The following is a 20,424-nucleotide window of genomic DNA, read 5'->3' on the forward strand; positions in this document are numbered from 1 at the left end:
ACTCAGTGCTAGCATCACAGCAAGCAAGTGTGTATATATGGTTCTTCAAGTATTTATTCATATTCATGCACCCCATCCACGCGACACTGGATTTTCTTAACTAGCAGTGTGTTAGGAGCATTCATGTGGTCTTAATGCCCTTGCCCCTCACCAAGGGCATAAAGGGCCCAACTGCTTCTCAGTTCTGTCTTATCACCTGTGACATCGAGACAGAACTGAGTCTGCCTACTATCTCATAGCTCTCAGCTGTTACATTTAGGATTATTGTTAGGTTAGTGTTAGAAATAGTTTTAGAATTAGTATTTTATACTGTTTTTCTTAGCCCACTGGCAATAAAAAATCATAGCGTTAGAAATTCTGTGGACCCTTGGTACCAAGAGACTGGCTTTATGGCTGAAGCAAGGTATACAGGGTTTAAGTCCTGCCTTTTACGTAAGACAGCAATGCGCTGGCATAATGTGCATTCTAAATACCCTCTTTTTTTTGGCCTTGGAGAAGGCCACATTCTTGATAAATATTCCATCTGTAGATTGCTCTCCAAACAGATGCAGAAAGTCTGAAATACTTAGTTATTTTTACTAGAATGTTCTATGAAGGGAGTGTCTGACTCAAAGAACTGTGTGTTGAAGGGTGGCTCAGCTGTTAAAGTATATTTGGCCAGTCCTCTGACAATCCGAGTTCTCTCTAATACTCAGATCTCCATAGCTACCAAAAGGCCCCCACACTTTGTCTAGAGGCAGAGATTGTGTAGTACAGACCTCACTGGATCACTCAATTGCTCCTGCTGTCCAGGATAGACGAGCACTAATCACCTTTCTTGGTGCTAAGAGGAAGTTAAGAGTCGTCATACTTCTGACTGGGCCACAGTTCCTCCTTCCAAGCCTGACTTGCACTGCAGTTCTACTCCATCCCGTGATACATGCTCTTCTGCACCAGCAATGTCCCATTTGAGCTTGGTTGCCAACCTTTCTACATTAGCACTAACGTTGTTACCATCTTTTACAGACATTTCAGTTATCAGAATTAAAAAAGAGAACTTTATCCAGATGGATCTCTATGGTACCAATACTTTCATTACTGCCTTCCCTGTTACCACCTCCTTCGGTACAAGCAATCTCAGCTCTGGCTATGTTTAAAACATCTTCAGATTTAACTACTCACTGGTATTAGAATCTCCCCTTCTCAACAGAGCACCCACAAAACTTGTATCAGAACCTAGGGACCCAATACTGAAGATTTCACTGCATCAGTCTTGATCTGCACTGATAACCATATTACATGGAAGATTATCTGTGTCTCCTCAACACCCTTCAACTCCCTCCCTCTGGAGGAAGTGTAATCTTCTGTATCTTCTTCAGCAGGAAATAGCAGAAGTCTTTCTCCCACAGTTACCACTCACTCCCCTGGGTCAATTCATGAGTGGGATTCAGAGAAGGTGGAATCAGGATGATGTTCTTTTCACTGTAAGAGAGATGAATTGAGCAAGACACAAACCCCTGGATTCCTCCACTTTGGCCTCATATCCTTGTCCCTAAAGGAAATCAGAACAACATCTTCAAAAGATGAGCCTTGGAGCTTAAATTCATAACTTAGACACTAAAAATCAAAACTCAATAAAAACACTGATTTATGGCTTATTACAACCATCTTGAACCCACTAACCCTTCTTTGTCCTATGACTAAGAGATGTTAACTGCCAACTTCACCTTGAATAGTCTCTTACTATGTTAACTCCTTATGCTAACCCATCTGTTCCACCTTCTATTAGCTGTGGCACTCTGAGTGCCTTCCCAGACCTGAAGAAAAGATCTGTGCAAGCTCAAAAGCTTGTCTCTTGTTACCAGGAAGAATTTAGGGAGGCCAACCCACAAAAACTACTGGTACAGTAGTTCGCTCTATTGGAATTTCCAGGGAGACAATCCTCCCTTGAAAGGGCATGGATACAGCCCTCCAATCAAAATAGAATACACAAGCTGTGATACTTCAAAAACAGATACCAAATTTATTTAGAAGTGAATGGTTACATTAAGTAAAAAGAGAGAAATCAAACATGACATGTAACCATATACAACTATTAGAAGATATATGGTACAGAAAATAGTACTCAGACTACTAGACCATATACGGTATAAGAAAGATTATATATCTTACTCTATAATACTTAACACGGTTAATTTAACAATACAGTAATTACTATTCTATCATAAATACTTATAATAAAAACATCTATCATCCAGCAAGCATGGATCAGGTGCTTGCTGGATGGGTAGAGAGGGAGAATTTCACTCACCACAAGAATCCAACTTTATTGACATGGAAATTCAGGTAGTCTTTTACTTACACAACTTTTAAAATATCCCTCTGTTCATCAGGGTAGGTCTTTCTGTTCTGTCCAAGAATTGCTAAGAGAGCTACTTCAGTCTCAGATACAGAGCAGAGACTCAGTTAGCCTGGATGCCTTGTAAGCCCAGAGACACCTTATGCAGCTCTCCGGAGTTACTTCAGGCTCAAACACAGATTGGGGACTCAGCCTGGTTGCATGTAAGCCCAGGAGCACCTACACAGCTCTCCTACACAAGGATCACCTTAGGCTCAGACACAGAGTGGGGACTCAGTTAGCCTGGTTTCCTAGTAGAAGAATTACTCTTGCTTGGACATAAAGCGGGGACTCCGTTAGCCCGGTTGTCCAGAGCCTAAGGTGCACCCTTACTTCAGTGATGCTCACCGTTGTTTAAGTTGGTCTCACTGTCCTTTTATTCAGTTCCCTTGATCTTCCTCTGTGCTCTCTCTGACGATCTCTCTCTCTCCAGGTGATTTCAGCTCTCTACAAAGCTGGCTTGCTGACGGTTGTCTATATATAGCTTGTCAGAATGGGTAGGGGAGGGGGACGTTAGGAGGGAGAACGTCAAAATGGATAGGGATGGATGACATTAAGAGGGAGTTCATCCAAAGGTCACCAAAGCTTAGCCAATCAGCTTGAAGGCTACCCGTATGCTAATCAGGTCATGTTAATCAGGTTCTGATGTCAAAAAGGCTCTTAAACCAATCAATCCCTAATATGCTAATTAACCTCACCTTCCATGCTAATTAGAAGGTGGGGCAGGGAGCAAGGAGGGGTTACGTTAGGAGTGAGAACATAAACAATGTGTAGGGAAAGGGTTAGGGATGAGGAGGGAGTTAGGAGCGAACAGAGAGGAGAGGTATTTTCTAATTGCCAATGCCAGATTCACTTACTAATTTTTATCCTAAAAGATCCTTTTCCTAAAACTCATCAATATTTAAATACCACAGAATGTCCAAACACTGATACCACTCTATCTATCCAATTGATTGTTATTTTTGTTATAATTTTAAACCTCTTCTGATGTTTTTCTGCAACTCCTTTTACCTGATTATTCTTCCTAGCAGATTCAAATAGTTTGAAACAAAAATCTCCAGCTACACTTTCACTCAGGCTGTTGGGCCACGTGGCTTCCTGCATTTTTGTGATGTCACGTGCCAGACATCACTTTCAACCTCTTATGGGGCAGTTAAAAATCAGTTTGTCCACCAAAAAAACATAGCATGAACTTCCAGGTTGTAGTTTCCTCAGAAGTCTTATCTTCTCTTCTCTAGTGGAAGGACCCATAACAAGTATGGTAATGTATCCTATTCACCTCCGCATCTCCTACCACAACTGTTGTAATTGGTGCCTCCGAAAAGGGATGGGGAGCTCACCCAGACCATCTTCAGACACAAGGCCTCTGGTCCTTTAACAGACTCATCAACATATAATGTTCTAGATCTCATAGCCATACATTTACCATATAGAGCATTCCTACCCCTCCTCCTATGCACCACAATTCAAATCCTGACAGACAACACTAGTGTTGCACTATGTCAACAGACAAAGGGGAGTGAGATAACCCCTCCCCCCGCCCCCCCCCCCCCCCCCGGGTCAGGACTGTATATGACTGGTGAATTCAACATCAGATCAGTCTCATACTTATACATATACTAGGCTTTCAAAACCACCTAGCAAATCAACTCAGCAGAAAATGCTCTTCTAGTCAATCCTGGACTTGTCTCAGGCCCAGACCTCAAAGGTATTTAGGCAAGTGACTGATTGAAGTCAATGGGATTCAGAATCCTAAATACCTTTGAGGATGTGGGCCTCTGTCCTCAGTCATGTCTTCCTAAAATAGGGGGTTCCTACCAGAGACTTTTTGCCACCATCTTGGAGAAGTGTCATGTTTTAATCCCAACAAGGCATAAACCCAGGCTCATTTTGGATGCATTCATGAGCCAATGGAACAGAAACCTGATGTCCACCTTCCCATCAGTTCCATTAATTTCCAGAGTCCTCAGAAAAGTATGAAAGGACAAAGCCCATTAATACTGTCAGCACCAACATGAGCACATTAGTTCTGGTACAGAGAACTGATGTATCTATCAATTTAGCTGCCCACCGCTCTTCCAGATTTCTGGACATTGTTTCAGAATCATGGTGTAGTTCTACACTAAGACCAATCAGTCCTACATTCAACAGCATGGATGCTAGCTGCTTAAGTGCAGTAGACAGAAGTCATTCTAGAGAGATACAAGATATTTTGACTCAGAGCAGAAAGGCTTCTATAAGGCTAATGGACAAAGCCAAATGGAAATAGTTTCATTTTGGGCTGCTCAGCAACAACTTCAATTCTTGGAGACATCTATTCCTGTTATTTTAGATTTTATTTTTCTTGCTATTTTATTTTTCAAGACTATAACAGGGTTAAAAATAAAGTAGATAAGTTCATGGAGGATAGGTCTATCAATGGCTATTAGCTAGGAAAGGCAGGGATTACTGTTTGCCAGAGGCTGGGAATGGATCACTTGATGATTACCTGTTCTATTCATTCCCTCTGAAGCATGTGGCATTGACCACTGTCAGAAAACAGGATACTGGGCTAGATCAATCATTGGTCTGAACCAGTATGGCCATTTTTATGTTCTCAGGGAAGATATATTTAGCTGCAATACATGCCCATCACTGTACAATTTGAGATCAAATGTTATTTTTGCATTCACATCTTTTAAAATTTCTGAAGGGCCTGATTCCACTAGAAAAATAACCTGCTCCACAACCAATTTGATGCTCCTCACCCTGAGAGAAACCCAATTTGTGCCTATGGCACAATGCTCCTTGTATTATCTCACATGGCTAGTAGGTTTTACTCATATCCTCAAGATCATACTGATTGCCATTTTTGTGGTCCAAAAGGAATTTGCTTCCAGGTCAGACAGATTGACAGACTTTTTTTTTTTGCACATTCCTCTGCAGCATGGCTGTCAGTCACTTGCAAGGATCATCTGGGTACATCTCACCAAATCAATTCCCTGCCACTGCAGGGGGTGCAGGCATTGGTGCACCTCAGTCTCTCCTGTTCTCTGCCTGTAGCTCATAATACTCTCCTGAAGGTTATAATACTTCAGTCTAATCCAGGCTATTGGGCTCAGTATGAGTAGCTGGTTTAGGGCCTGTAACATGCAGGTCAGACTCTCACCTTAAACTATCACTATCAAGAAAACATTTTTGTTGGCTTCTTTAAGGACGAGTGAGATTGAAGCATTAACAGCAGCTTTCTCTTACGCTGTATTTCACGAAGAAAAGTTGACTCTAAGACCTCACTCAAAGTGATCTCAGACTTTCATCTGAATCAGTATATACACCTACTAGTGTTCTTTCCCAAACCTTGTTTGACTCCTGCAAAAGCAAAATTCCATGTGCCTGACAATTTGAAAAGACTCTCTTACTATCTACATACCTTCACAGAACAAGACCTTTCCAAAAGTTACCTTGAACATATATAGTGTTTAGGGACAGGTCTAGGGGGCAAGCTATTTTGACCCAGATACTCTAAAAATTAATATCAGATTATGTTAAAATTTCCTAGAAACGAAATAAATTAGCTTATTTTCAGATTACAGCATACACTACTAGAGCTAAGTAACCTTTTTGATGTTTGTGGAACTCACCTATATCATAAATTTGCAGGACAGCCATTTGGAACTCAGTATATACTTTTACTCAACATTACTCTCTAGACGCAGCTACTACCCTGATAACCAATTTGATAGGGCAGTCCTAGTGTCTTTATTTAAGTAGGAAACCCTGGCACCCACCTCCTTAGAAAGATAACTGCTAGCCAATCACCTACAGTGGGACCTAGGTGGGAAAAAATTCAAACTAAAAATAGTTAATTTGCCTTACAGTAACTTTAATTCTTCAAGGTGTTTTGTCCACATGGATCCCAGGCGTCGCCCTTCTTTGCTGCTACTGTGGAATCCTATATTGGCAAAGGAACTAAGAGGCAGTTAGGCCCGCTTATTTAGGAGAGGCCGGGAGGGGGAGGATAGGGTGCAGGACACATGCACGATACTGGTGGCCAATTAACTCTGTTCTTACGCATGAGGTGTGTGTACATCTACAGTGGGATCTAACTGGACAACACATTTCAAAGAACCATAGTTACTATAAGCGGCCATTTTTTACTTTGAAATGGGCCTGGGAAACTGAGCTGAATAAGGCTGGGCGCTCGTGGCTTCTTTTCTGGAAGAAAGAGAAAAAGGAAGGAACATAGTAGCTCCTGAGCTTCTAGTTCTTTGGGGGTGGTGGGAGCAGATCAACTGGAGACTATACACTTTTTACAGGAAGCGAAGATCAGATAGGGAACGAGCAGCTCCTGAGCTGCTGCTAAATTTACAAATGAGAAGAGAAAAGCAGAAGCCTCTGCCATCTTGCTTCTTTAAGGGTAAGGAAGTAGAAAGGAAAAGCAAAGGGCCCAGTTGCTAGAGAAAGAGCTGGGCATAGAGGGGCACAGCATAGTGGTAGGAATACTGCATTAATTGATTGGAGGGAGCCCCAGCATTATGTGATTTGTTGGAAGTAAGTTTAGGTTGCCCTAGCATTGACTGAGGAAAGGTTCAGAGAAGTTAGTCTAGGGTTAGCTAAAATGCATTCCCTAACCTCAGTCTATTAACTACAACTTTTCCTAGTCTAGACAAACTATAAGACACACAGTCTGGACCTCTCTCTCTTTATAATTGAGGTTTTTCTGCCTGCATACTATTCACACAATTGTTCATACATTAAAAACCCTAAACAGATTGGGTTGTAAAAGTACCTTCAACTTTCAGTATGCACACTAGGTTAGCTCACCACCTCACATGAAAGGGAGTGCCAGTCTGAGGGAGTGGGGTGGAGGGGGCACAAAGGGACAGAACTAGGACATACCATAATTTTGCTCTATGGCCTCAGATCTTGTGACCCTACCCCTAACCTGAAAAACAGCCCAGCCTTGGCTTCTTTAAACTAAACAGGAGCAAAATCTTGCTAGTCTTTGAGAGGGCCCTAAGTGGTCCTGTGGGCTGGCAGTTTTGTTTTTAGTGGACTAGTGTCACATTTCAGATCCAACTAAGGGAGCTGGAACAATTTTTATAGTGGGTGTGTTGAAAGCAGAAGCCATTTGGTTGTAGTATTACTTCAAACCAGGAGGTGCTCCTGCAGCCCCAGTTCCAGCATCCCTGGATCCAACTAGAAGAAAAGTTCAGCTCTTCTAAGGTCAAAACTACAGCACTCCAAGCATGCAAGGCTGTCTCAAAGTGTGACAATCTGAATGTGCAGATTTGCTTGCTGAAGAATACACCTTAGAGCTGCCCCAGACTATTCCCCAGAGACTGTAATACTGAGTCCCCCGCCCCCAGACAGGGCGTTTGTAGTCCCCACACCAAAGAAATAGCTGCAACGCCCTATGCCTGGCAACTGCCTCCTCCACACCCAACGGGGGAGTGCCCCACAGCTTCCACCTTTGAGCCGCCCATAATTATCCCTCCCTGCTTAATTTGTAATAAAAGGGTGCTGGGGATCAAGCCATTTTTTTTTACATTCATCTCATGAGGCAAGACCAGAGTTGCTGGGGCTGTGAACTGCCAAGCCCACAGGTGCGGGAGCTCAGCCCTAGCACAAATTAAGCACTGATTATCCTCCAGGAGACAGTGTCCTCCGCAACTGGAATGTAACACACCCCGCCTCCCTGCGTGGACCCTGGATGCGGGCAGGCGGGCCAGGCCCAGCTGCTCAAGCCGACCGGAATCGCAGCAGAGCTCCCCCAGGAGCTCGCCGCCGCGGGGTCCCTGCTCCGCCCCGCCTCCTCCTTGGGCCCGCCCCTGCGCTTGCGCTCGCTGCCGGGAATCAGGATCCCACCCAGCTCGAGGAGGCCGTAGTTCTTTCTCCTCTCTCCACCTTGCGGGAGGCGGGGGGCGCCTGCGTTACATAGGACAGAGCGGCAACAGCGAGCGCCGCCCGCGGGGGCAGGGCGGGAAGTCGGCCGGGGCCGGGGGGGGGGAACCGACCGAGCTGCGAGGCCAGCGCAGCGCGCAGGAGCCAATCGCCGCCCCTGCCGGAGATCCGGTCCCGGCGCCCACCCGGCAGGGCCCTACCTCCTCCCGAACCTCCAGCGGCCGCTTCCTCCCCCGCCCTGTAGACAGGCGGCTCCTGCTGTCCCCTCGCTTAGGCCTTAGTTGCCCCCACTCCCGCAGCTCCCCCGAGCCGAATCCCGGGGACCCAGCTCCCCTCGGCCGGGCCTCCTGCCCCGTCCCGGGCAGGCGCACCCCGCCGGCCGAGCGAGAGCTGCTTTCCTAGGAACACCCGAGCTCGGGGTCTCGCTCCCTTCTCACGGCCGGTCCCGCAGCTCCTTCCCGCCCCAGCCGCCCCACCCCTCACGCTGAGTATTTTGCTACGGGTCCTTCCCTTCCCACTCCCCGCGCGGGGCTGGAGCCTAGGGGTCAGCCCGCTGGGACAAGTACTATTAGTACTATGTCATTGCTGAAAAACCCCTCCCCCGCCGGCGCGCGGTGGCAGGGGCTGTAGCGCGCACGCGCGCCACTCGAACGCGTGCTCATCGACCGCTTTTCCCCCAACGGCCGGAGCCCCCACGTTCCTCTTTCCCCCGTCATTTGAATATGCTAATGAGGGGTCGTCGGGAGCCCTATGGCGGGGCAGGGAGGCGGCCACGTGGCTCGGGGACGTGCCTTTAGGGGGCGGCTCCCGACCTGCCCTGCCTGCCTTAAAAGCGGGCTGCGAGCGAGGAAGCGCCTCAGTCAGAGAGAGAAAGTGCCGGGGTGGGAGAGGGTTGTGGCTGCTCCGCCTGAAACTTTGTAACATCAACGGGGGGGCCCAAGCGGCGCGGCAGCAGTGCAGCCCCGTCCGCCTTCTCCTCATAAACCAGCCCGTGCTGGGCTGAGCAGGCCCCTCACACAAAGGCGGGGGGGGGCAGCGGGGGTGGCGCCCCTCCCCGTGCAGAGCACTCTCAGCCCGTAGTGCCCGCCCGTGCCCCCCTGTCCGCACCCCCCTCCCCCCCCAACCCCTGTCCATGTAGCCGCCCGGCCGCTGGCCTCGCTGCTGCTGCTCCGCACTATGCCCATCTTACTCTTCCTGATAGACACGTCCGCCTCCATGAACCAGCGCACCCATCTGGGCACCACCTATCTGGACATAGCCAAAGGCGCTGTAGAGACTTTCATGAAGGTACCGGCTCTGCCTGCGAGAGAGGGAGGGGGTGGGTGGGTGGGTGGGGTGGAGTGGGGGGCGCCCTGCCGCCCGGGGGTGCGGGTGCGGGGCTGGAGAGGGCCGGGCGGGGGCTCGCATGCGGGGCGCTGCTCCTGGCCCCTTCGGGTAACCCTGCGCTTTGTGCCCGCAGCTCCGCGCCCGGGACCCCGCCAGCAGAGGAGACAGGTACATGCTGGTCACTTTCGAGGAGCCTCCCCACGCGATCAAGGTAACCCCCGTGAATCGCCCCCCTCCCTGCCACCCCCCTCGGCCGGGCCGCCCGCCCCTCCCCCGCGCTCCCGGCGGCGCGGCGCAGCGCAGCTCGCCCCGCACAGGCACACAGAGGCTCTGGCAGCGGCGGCGGCGGCGCTGACATCAACATGGCCGACATTTTTCCTGTGCGGTGTGTGCGAGCGAGCGAGCAGCAATGGACTGTGGGGGATATCGATTCAAGTTAGGAGAAGTGACAGCAACTCCGAGGCGAGTTCGGCTGGAAGGGGCGGCGAGGAGCGGTACCTGCTTCGGGCCGGCCAGCCTGGGCTTGGACGCTCCCACCCTCGGGTTGCGGGGAGACCCGGAGCCGCCACATGACACCTCAGAAGGGAACCTGCTGTAGGTCACTGACCGGCCCCGTGGACCAGGCTCTGGTTATTCCAGTGACCCGCAAGAAGTTGTGGGCTCACTCTTGGCACTCGACCCTTTGCACCGTGGAGCCAAACGCTGATACTCTAATAGGTGGGGGGCCGGAGGGCGTGGAGCCGTAGGGGGCTGGGATTTGAATCCCTTGGAACCGAAGAGGCTCTTAGTAACTTGTCAGATGTGTAGTTTGGGGGGATGTTTTTTAACCACAGGCACACAGAGAGGAAGACACCATTTTTGTGATGTGTAACAGAAAGGGCTCTCCTTGTACACAGCTAACATCTGAAGGATAAGCATTTTTGCCTTTCTCTTTGCAGGCTGGCTGGAAAGAAAACCATGCAACGTTTATGAATGAACTGAAAAACCTTCAAGCTGAAGGACTTACGACTCTTGGCCAGTCTCTAAGGACAGCTTTTGATTTATTAAACTTAAATAGATTAGTAACTGGCATAGACAACTATGGGCAGGTAGGTTGAAAATGAACAGGGGGAAAACCTTAAAAAAAACAAACAAACAAACCCCTCCCCCCCCACACACCCTTTCAGAGACAACAAACTATTAGTTGACCAAAATAACCTCTATTCATGAAATATGAAGTATAAAACATAACGTGGGCTACTTTAAAAATAAACAGTGCTTAGGCAATTCGGAAACCCGTTACTCAGATATAATTTTCTACCAGGCTTTAATTCAGTTTTTGCTTTAAATCAGTCTAAAACTTCTTCAGCTTTTAAAAACATAAATGTAGCCATTGACTTTTTGTTTTTGTGCAGTTTGCACATGTATCAATGTTTGGCATATTTATTATGACTGAGATAATGAAACCTTATATTTCAGGGCACTGACCAATTGCATGCAGGGGTCATGAAGATTTTTTTTCTTCCATGTATAGTGCTGCACAATCAGTTGGATGCACTTTGAGGGTTTAGCTTTTCTCTGAAGCACACTTGGTATTACCCACTGGGGACCAAACTATTAGGCTAAATGGAACAGAGTTCAATCTTACATGTCAGATTTTGTTTTATTAATGATGAGACCACTGCTTGTCTACCTTTGCATACCCCCTTATCATTCAGTCTTTTTCCTTCATATTAAAGCCCTGAAAATCGTTGGTTTTGCTGACACCCTGTATTGGAGCAGCCATCCTTCTGGCTTAGAAAGATTTGAACAAGACTTCTTTTGGAGCGTGTCAACATTACCTCTTAATCAAGAGTATGGGTCACTGTAGAACAATGAGGCACTTCATCCTTTTCCCTCAGGTTGAGTGCATGCCCTGGAAAGGAAACACTCTCAGTTGCTATTGGCCTACACACTAAAATATTGGGATTATGAATCAAGCCCTAGTTTTATTTTGTATAGTAGCGGAGAGCATTACCAGTGAGTAAAATATTAAATATATATTTTGCACTTGTTTGCACTATTAGCCTCACATTTTCCCTTTTTATTTTCTCCTTTGATGTAATGTCCTCTGAGAGGAAGAAAGGCTGCTGCTGCTTGTTTCAGTAGAGAGTGAAATAAGTTGCTTCAACCGAACACTCTGAGGCTGAACATGTTGTCTCTGCATTACCATGTTCTGCTTATGTAAGAGGGAAATTTATATTTTGCATGTTGCAGTGTGTTGCACTGCCACTAGTCTACCAAGTCATCCTAAACATGTTTTTAAATGGAATTTTAGTTATGAAACTTTGAAATGTACTAATTCCACACACAAAGTTAATCTTTTTAGTCTCTTCCCAAGCATTGTCCTCTTACATATCTATGTATATTCACCTGTTTTTCTGCTTTCCTTCATTCCTGTTTCAATTAGGTCAGCCTTACAAAGTTTTCATGAAAATTTACCATCCTAGGTGCCAAAAAACCAAAACCCCATATACACCCTTTGCCATGGCAATTGATGATGTTTAATACACCAATGATACTCATCCATCAAACATGATATCCCTGGGGTGAGTCAACTATGCTCACTTAATCTTTTTTTTAATTCAAGTGGGCAGTTGAGTTGATTCCTTGGTTATGCTATGAAGAACCAGTGCTTTTCATTCTCTTGAGCATTTGCATTGTTTTCATTTTTGCCTGGTCTGTCTTGTCCTTAGATCTTTGATTCCAGATGTCTTTCCGATCTCAGAAACACCCTTTCTCTTCTAGATACTATAAGCTGATAACTTCTAAATAAGGTTTATCAGATACCTCACACTGTTCCACATGTGGTAGACTTAGCAGAAGAGAATGGCTTTTGGTACATGCAAATGTTCACTCACATGATTAAACAATCTTTTCTTAGCTTTTTTCAGTGTCCTTTACAAAACTAGATGATTATATGGCAAATTGATTTGTTCTGCTAGATCCTTTGCTGCTGAAGTCCCTAGTTCCTATTCTAGTACCACTAATCAGACTAGACTTATTCATAAATTAGACTAAAATTTTGGATCACTTAACTGCACTGGAATCTACTCTTGGGACTGTTAAGGGAAGGGAACTGGTCCTTCAAGTTCACATTGGCCTATAAGCATTGCATATTGCCATCCTGTCAACTGCCATCAGCAATGGGAAGATTCACTGGTGAACAGCTCTTCTGAAAATAAACATACTAAAGTTTACATGTTGCAAAGGATGTGAGAATAATTCAGGAAGATAAAAGTGGTAAGGATACTCAGTTACTGTTGAAATACTGCAGACAGTAGCAAACTCTTACTAATCTAATTTTTTAACAAAACACTTAGGAAATTTTTTTTTACACTGATGAGACTACTTGAATATCTCAACCAGTCTAGTTTAGCTGTCTAAAATAGAGTAGCTAGAGGTGTATGAAGAACTACTCTTTCTTGGATTGAGAAGACAGGACGATTTACAAATAAAATACAAGGTCTGATAGATATTAGAGAAGCTATTACATGAAGCATAAATACAAACATTTTTAATGTACCATTTTTTGGGAAATTATCTCAGGTTGTGCAAGCTTCTAAATATTTGTTCAGGTTCCTTTTGTTTTTAGTACTTGAGTTGTAGAACAAATGTTTCTTTTATAAATACTAATGACAGGACATGTCTCAAACTTACTGAGATTCAATGTGGTTAAGCCATCCAACTGTAAGAAGACTTTCTCCCACTTGTGAATTGTTTATCTAAATGGCTAGGCCACTCCTTATGTCTGACATCTTCTGGAGTTGGCCAGAGTTCACCATCAGCTGACTTCCTGGATGAGACTGATGACTGAACGTTTGCTATGAAATTAAACTTGAGGAAAATTCCTGCTGCATATTTCCTTGCATCACCTCTGTTTGGATCTTTAATACAAATAACCCAAATCATTATATGTATTTGCATTGATGCAGTGGTACCAACTCAAACACAGATAATGACAATGTTTGAGTTACCACTTGCACAAATGTATTAGATGATTACATAATTTCACAGTCAGATCTTAAAGGGACACTTAATTTTTTTAAACTAAGTTTGAAAAAAGTTCCAATTTCTAACAGAGGAGCTTTGAAACATATATCCTGACTTTAGCAACACCCTTTAAAGTATTTTTACAAGGGTTTTTCTGTTCCCTTAGTTTCTCTTTTGTTGACAAGCCCCTTGAAAAACATCTTACTATACAGGGGAACAGTGGACCTGACCAGAGGAAAATATTTTTCCTAACAAATTATAATAATCTGGGGGCTAAATTACACCTACTGTAGTTAAGTTTTCAAACAGAAACATGATTTTTTTAAAAAGTTGGCCGTTTCCCTTTATGTAACACTTCCCATTTGATGTTAAACCATGTATTTATTATCCTTGCATGGCTCTAGCAGTGTTCACAAAGTGTAGTAATTTTATTCATGTATTTCACTGTCTGCCACTGGTTTTGATAGATAAATTTAGAGTCTTTTAAAGAAAGTGTTAGCCTTTAGTTTTACCAGCAAAAGATACTGGTCATCTGCACCTTATTGTGGATCTTTATTAGGTAAACTTCAGTAACAAAGGACAGCTTAAATGAGGATGTGTACAATAGAGAAACCATTTAAATACATTGACTTTATACATCTACTGCCTATCACATCACCTTTGTAACTTTGCTAGCCTACCTTGCACTTAGCTAATTGACTCGTTTTATAACATTTTCTCTCTGATCAGCTTCACTTTATCCATTGTCTGCAGTAGGCTGAATTGCTAGACCTTTCAATAGCAGACTTTCCTCAGTCACCTCTTGCAATACAGTGAAGAATCTTGTCACTATGGTTCTTCATGCTTGTTAGACAAATTGTGATCATCTAACTTAATGGATAAAGTTTAAATATGACTAATACTAAATGCAGCTTGCTGTTACTGATGATAGGTTTAAGAATAATAGTGTTGTTTGAAGCTGTGGTTAATACTGAAATGGAAAACATTAGAAATATGTAACTTCCTAAATAACACATCAGAATTGTAAGCAGAGTGGACCATCTAAACACCTAACCTGTCAAATTGCAAACTGTTGAATTTGATAATGAAACCATAAACTATTGAAGCTGTAAGGTATGTACCACCAAAGTAGCAAATGTTAATGCATATAAACAAAAAGTATAATAGTGCTGCAAGATTTAATCTGATGGATCTGTTCAAAATCACTGAAACTCATCCTGTGCAGCCTGGCGCACTTTGTCTTGCAAACGGTTATTTCTGGAGTGATAGTCCGTCATTACCACACTCTCTCTTACTGCAGGATCAATGCAGTATGGGGTGCATGATAAGAGAAAATGTGCTTGTTTAAACAAATATTTTCACAAAATACGAAGGTAATAGTGTTTCAAGCTAACAACTTTTTTTTGTATAACATCCTCTTCAAATCTCCAGGGTGCAGTTTTGTCTAGAGTTTTGGGTAGAAACTTCTGTTACTGTGTTGGTGGCTGCTATCTCTAGAAATGTACTTTGGTTTTAATCAGACTTCTAAAGTATATGGCTGATTCAGTGAAACTGACCAATGAGATGTGAACTGAACTTGATGAGCCGACTTAATGTAACAAAACACACCCCAAGTTACCAATTCTGAAAGAACATTTTCCTATAATCAAAATGGACTTTCTCTAAAATAGAAACTCATTCTTCTTCACACTGAATAACATATTACATGGAATATAATATAAATCCCATGAAAAATATTACTATAATACCACCCAACATCCCTGTTCTTGGCAAAGGTCCTCCCAGTTTTGTTCAGGTAGACCTGGGGAAATAGCCATTTCTTTATTAGTTTGCAGTTTAAAAAAGTCAATAAAAATTTGTTTAGAGATGAACAAAATATTTTATTATGACAAAATTGAAACATTTCGTTTTTGACCATTTTTAAACACCTGATTTTATAAATTACATTATTGGGAATTTTGAAATAGGAAGTGGTTTCAAACCAGTAAATCAAAATGTTTCATTCTGAAAATGTTGACACAAAAAGTTTTGAATCTTTTGGAAGCTCTCCTCCCTGCTCCCTTCCCCCCCTCCGCCCCCCCCCCCCCCCCCCAAAAAAAAATTTGGTGAAATCAAAACAAATTCTCAAAATTTTGGTGTTGCTGAATCCAGTTTTTTTTTGCTGAAAAAAGTTCTGGTTGAAAAATTTTGGCCAGCTCTAATTTACTTTTTGTAAAGTACTTTAAAGTACTTTGTAAAATACTTACAAATACATTGAAACCTTGAAACAAAAGTTAACCTAAAAGCAAATTTGAGTCTTAAATACATGAAAGCTATCTCAAGCTATTTTAGAATAGCCAAGGGCTGTAAAGAAATTTATCATCCTGTAAATTTAGAGGTTTTGTGTATAGTGGGATTTTTTTAACAACCCAATCATCCAGATTTTATCCAATTCCTAAGCTTCTCTCAAGCAACCTTATTTTAGATTGATCACTACCTGAGTATTTTTACTTAATTTTTTATTAAAGCTGTTTGTAGATGCAACAGAAATTATTTATCCTGATCATTGATATATTTCCACAATAAAGCCTACTTCACGTTGGTCTGCAGAGGATCAGTATTTTTTTACTTAAATATTTGAACTATTACTAATTTGTAGCACATTTAGATCGTGTAAAAGAAGCATCCTATTTATGCTTGTGGAAAGACTTCTTTATTTTGTCCAAATTGTTGGCATAATCATAAACTTCAATCTGTAGCTTCTCACCTGTGTCACTGAGTAACATAAATGAATAAAAATTGGTAATTGAGCTTCAAGTCACAACCCTTAATCACTTTGATAGAAGGGGGTGTATGCATGTATATAATACCACCTTATCTAAACATCTTTTGAGTAAAGTGTTACAAGGAATGCTTCACTATGTCATGCAATCTTAAATTGCATGCATTACATTTTACACTAGTTGTCATGCTCTCGTTTGATTTTGACTTTTCTTTAAATAGTCACTTGAATAGTAGTGTTTGACATTGCAGAGTTGTAGTTGTTGATGTTTTTATTAGAGGTTTTGTAGTTTTTGGCATGGAGAGGTGGGGTTCTGACTAGATGTCCTTAAAGCCGCTACGTTGTTTGAAGATATGGAAAGTGTCTTTAATTGGCTCAAGGCTTGTGCATCATGTGACCTAGAACTTATGATGACTTTTGGCACAGGCAGAGAATGTAGTCATCTTGCCTGCAATCCCTTGCTTACAATATCCTTCAAGTATAAATCTCTTAGCATTCGAGGGTGAAAAATATTGCATTGGAATGACCTGTGCCTTGAGAGTACATCCAGATTTGGAACCCAAGTTTAGACTTACATTTCCTGCCTTGTCAGACTGGTACCGCTGCAAAGGCAGTTTCTTTTTTTTCCCTTTTGTTTGCAGTAGATGCTTGTAGTCCTCTAGAGTAACTGCACCCTCTTCTTTTCTCTCCTCTCCCCCACCTCTTTTAAACAAAACATTCTGCTCAGAGCAATTCTGGAATTCAGTCCAGGGAGAACTTCATCTGTTAGGAAGCAGGAGCATCACAATTTTAAGGCCTGATGGTTGCAAAAACAACAAGGGGCTTAATTGGTAGGAGTAGGTACACTGGAGGCTTCTCCATCCTTAATAATCTTGCTATTAAATGGAATTGGAACGGGCTATGAATAGTCTTAATGTAAACTCATCCAGAGCTTCCTATCAGTAACTGAATTTAAGCTTCTGTTAAAGGCTTTAATGCAAAGTGCTTGGGGGAGTTGGAATATTTGCCTTTTCATATTTCCATAATGAGTGGTACGCACTGAACTTGAGTATTTTGCCTTACAATTATGTATTTTTGGCATAAGGAATTAGTCTCTGATCTCTAGGCATGCCATCCCTTCCACTGCTTTCCTTGAATAGTTTAGATTTCCAGATACCTCTTTTGTTCCTTAGTATCACTTAGCAGTAAACACCACAGGGACCATTGCGAGAAATAATTTAAGGATACATGAATGTGTTTCAAAATCTGGTCACCACTTCAGACATTCATTCCAGAGCAAAACAGGTCACTGACTTGGGCTCAAGCTCCTGCTAGAGATCTGAAAATAAGCAATCCCTTGCCTCACTTACCTAGCCTTAGGCTACTTAATGTATTTTTAAAAGAGGTTCTGAAAAGCAAGACTCATCCTGGTAAACAGCATTACAAGAAGTCCACCTTATTTTCACAGATACAAAACTTTCTTATCATCCTGTTCCCTTAATGGAAAGCAGGTGTTTTTTATTTCAGGTATTTCCTGATATACAAATATCAGTGAGGCTTTGATCATCTTGATTCGTGAGGCACTCAAATAAGGGTTTTTTTTTTTAATTAAAAGAAATGTGTAGCTTGGGAAGGACATGTCCCCTGTTCTTTATGGCTTTGACTCCATCTCTACACCATATTTCGTAGATGTATCACTGCTAGTAGTTTTGCCTTTCACTAACCCATTTGCAAGTCATCAGAGATAATTACCATCAGAAAGGCAGAAATATACTGTAGGGAAGTGAGTGGAAAGAAAATTAGCTTTTTATTTTTGTTTAAGCCTTGACTAGAAAGGCTGCAATTCAGAGCTTTCTTATACCCTCAGTTTAGTGAAATATTTTCTGAGAAAGTGTCAGGTGAGTAAAAGTAAAATGAATAAAAGCAACTAATATAACTAGGAAGATGTTGAAAAAAATCATGTACCTCAAATGATAAGTGATCTGGATATATCCTGCTCACTATTGTGCTTTCTTTGGCCCTCCTTGGGGGCTGAGGCAAGCTGCTACTTTCACACATTTCAGATCTTTCCTGTCTAGCTGCTCAGTTAAAACAGTCACTGCTACTACCTCTCGTGAAACTTTATGATTCCAGCATTCAATCCCATTCCATGACTCTTCTGTTAAAGATACATCTCACAAAATTCTACTTGTTTGAATACTGGTAGGGAGAGAAATTGTACCATGTGTCTCATTTCACACAGTATTCCCGTCTCTCTACAAATTTTCTTTATAGGAACATGTTTCCAATTCAAGCTGTTGCCTTTTGGCTTTGTGTTATCTGGGCACTTTTTCAGTTGTTTTCAGCTATTGTTCTGTTATTTATTCATCAGTCTGAGAGCACATTCAATATGCATGGCTATTTTTAATAACTGGGTGATCCAGAACCATATCAAGCTGTACATTATGTATACATTGACATGAGAGTGCTGGAATTAATTTTAATTCTCCGAAGTATAAGTCAATCTTCCTCTAATTTTAACTATCACAGTTTTTCAAGGGGTGGGTTGAACAGAAGATGACCTTTCTAAATGCAATTAGGGCAAATCCTTCCTATATCTCATATCTTACTTTAAAGGTACCTTGACCAGTGACTGTTACATTATTTTTAATCACCATGTGTTTGTTCTCTGTGGAATCAAAGGATGCATGCATATCGGTAGTCTTAGCTTATTACAATCTTATCATAGCTGTGTAAGTCATTTTCCTCTGCTATGTCCCACCTCTGTTGAAAAGTATAGACTTCTAGATTCCTCACGGTCAAAACATTTAATTCAAAGTAGATTGGGAAATGTTTAATGAGTTCTGTTCTCTGACCTTGGCCCATGAGTGGGTTAGATCCTTCAAAAATCTGTTGTACAGCTCGCTCGCTCTCTGTCTCTGTTAGGTACATATATATCCCCCATTACTGCATTATATGAGCACCTCAAAATCTTTGATGTATTTATTCTCACAACACTGCTTTGGATAGGAAAGTGCTATAATCTCCATTTTTACAGATGGGGAACTGAGGCAAAGGGACAAAATGACTTGCCCAAAGTCACACAAGAAGTTTGTGGTGGATCAGGAACTTCGACCCAGGTCTCTCAAGTTCTAGACTTGTGCCCAAAATTGAATTATTAATTATGAATAAATGGGAAGTCAGTATTTAGTAGCATGGATATTAATGTCAACAAGAATAACTTCAGCCCTTACGTGCGGGAGTGAAGTGGTAAGATTTCCCTGATTGTCTTTTATCTTTCATAAAAGGAAAATAATATGTAGTGAGACTCTGGTCCTATCCACGCTGCAGGCCATGACTGTTATAGCCACAATGGTGGTTCTAAAATGGGTGTCAGGCATGGATTTGGCAGAGCTATGTTTGACAAGCATCTTCTGAATGTGTTGATAATTAGCACAGTTACATGGCATCAGTATCCAAAGGCTTTTTTAAACAGCTGTGCTAGCAGAAAGTGTGGTATAGACTCTGTCCCATTTATTTCTATGGTTTCCAAATGTATCTGTGTTCCAAACACATACAAGTCAGATTGAAAATGTTTGGCTATAGCTAACCACTCAAACATACTTAAATGCTCTGATGTTGAGAAGACTATGTTTTCACCTGCGTCATAACACTATGTTTCTGGGCATAAAATAATTGCTTACAAGTGTTAAGTTTTTTCCTATATCCATGCCAGTCATCTCCAATTTACAGTATCTCACAATTGCCTTGATCTTTTACGGGTTTTCCTTTCTTTGTGATATTAGTTACTAGCTACTGCTAGAGTAATATACTCTATAGTAATATACAGGATACTAATATAATCTGATCTGGTATGGTAATTCTTGTGTATAAATCATCTTGAGTTTCCTATATGTTATGTAAACAACCATTCCTTGCAGTCAAAGAGCTATGTGGAACTCAGCCAGCACACCAACAGTTGAGGTGAATCTAAGAGACTGACCTCTTTTTTCATGTAAATCAAAATTTGCTATCTAAATGAGCTGGAATACTAAATATGAGCATCTTCTTAGTCTCTGCTCTTTAGAATGTTTGGAGTTGACCTAAA

General features: G+C 42.4%; 1 protein-coding gene across 1 annotated transcript in view; it reads left to right on the forward strand.

Moving 5' to 3' along the window:
- Nucleotides 1–8,613: 8,613 nt before the first annotated feature.
- INTS6 (integrator complex subunit 6) overlaps nt 8,614–20,424 on the forward strand; it is a 94,676-nt gene continuing 82,865 nt past the window's right edge. The window contains exons 1-3 of the mRNA XM_067563072.1: nt 8,614–9,547; nt 9,720–9,797; nt 10,525–10,674. Of these exons, the coding sequence (XP_067419173.1) occupies nt 9,437–9,547; nt 9,720–9,797; nt 10,525–10,674 (339 nt within the window). The 5' untranslated portion in view covers nt 8,614–9,436. The remainder of the gene's footprint in view (nt 9,548–9,719; nt 9,798–10,524; nt 10,675–20,424) is intronic.

This window comes from Emydura macquarii, unplaced genomic scaffold (assembly GCF_026122565.2).
Source record: "Emydura macquarii macquarii isolate MOO-44397 ecotype Brisbane River unplaced genomic scaffold, CSIRO-AGI_Emac_v2 contig_2473, whole genome shotgun sequence".
NCBI classification, from domain to species: Eukaryota; Metazoa; Chordata; order Testudines; family Chelidae; genus Emydura; species Emydura macquarii.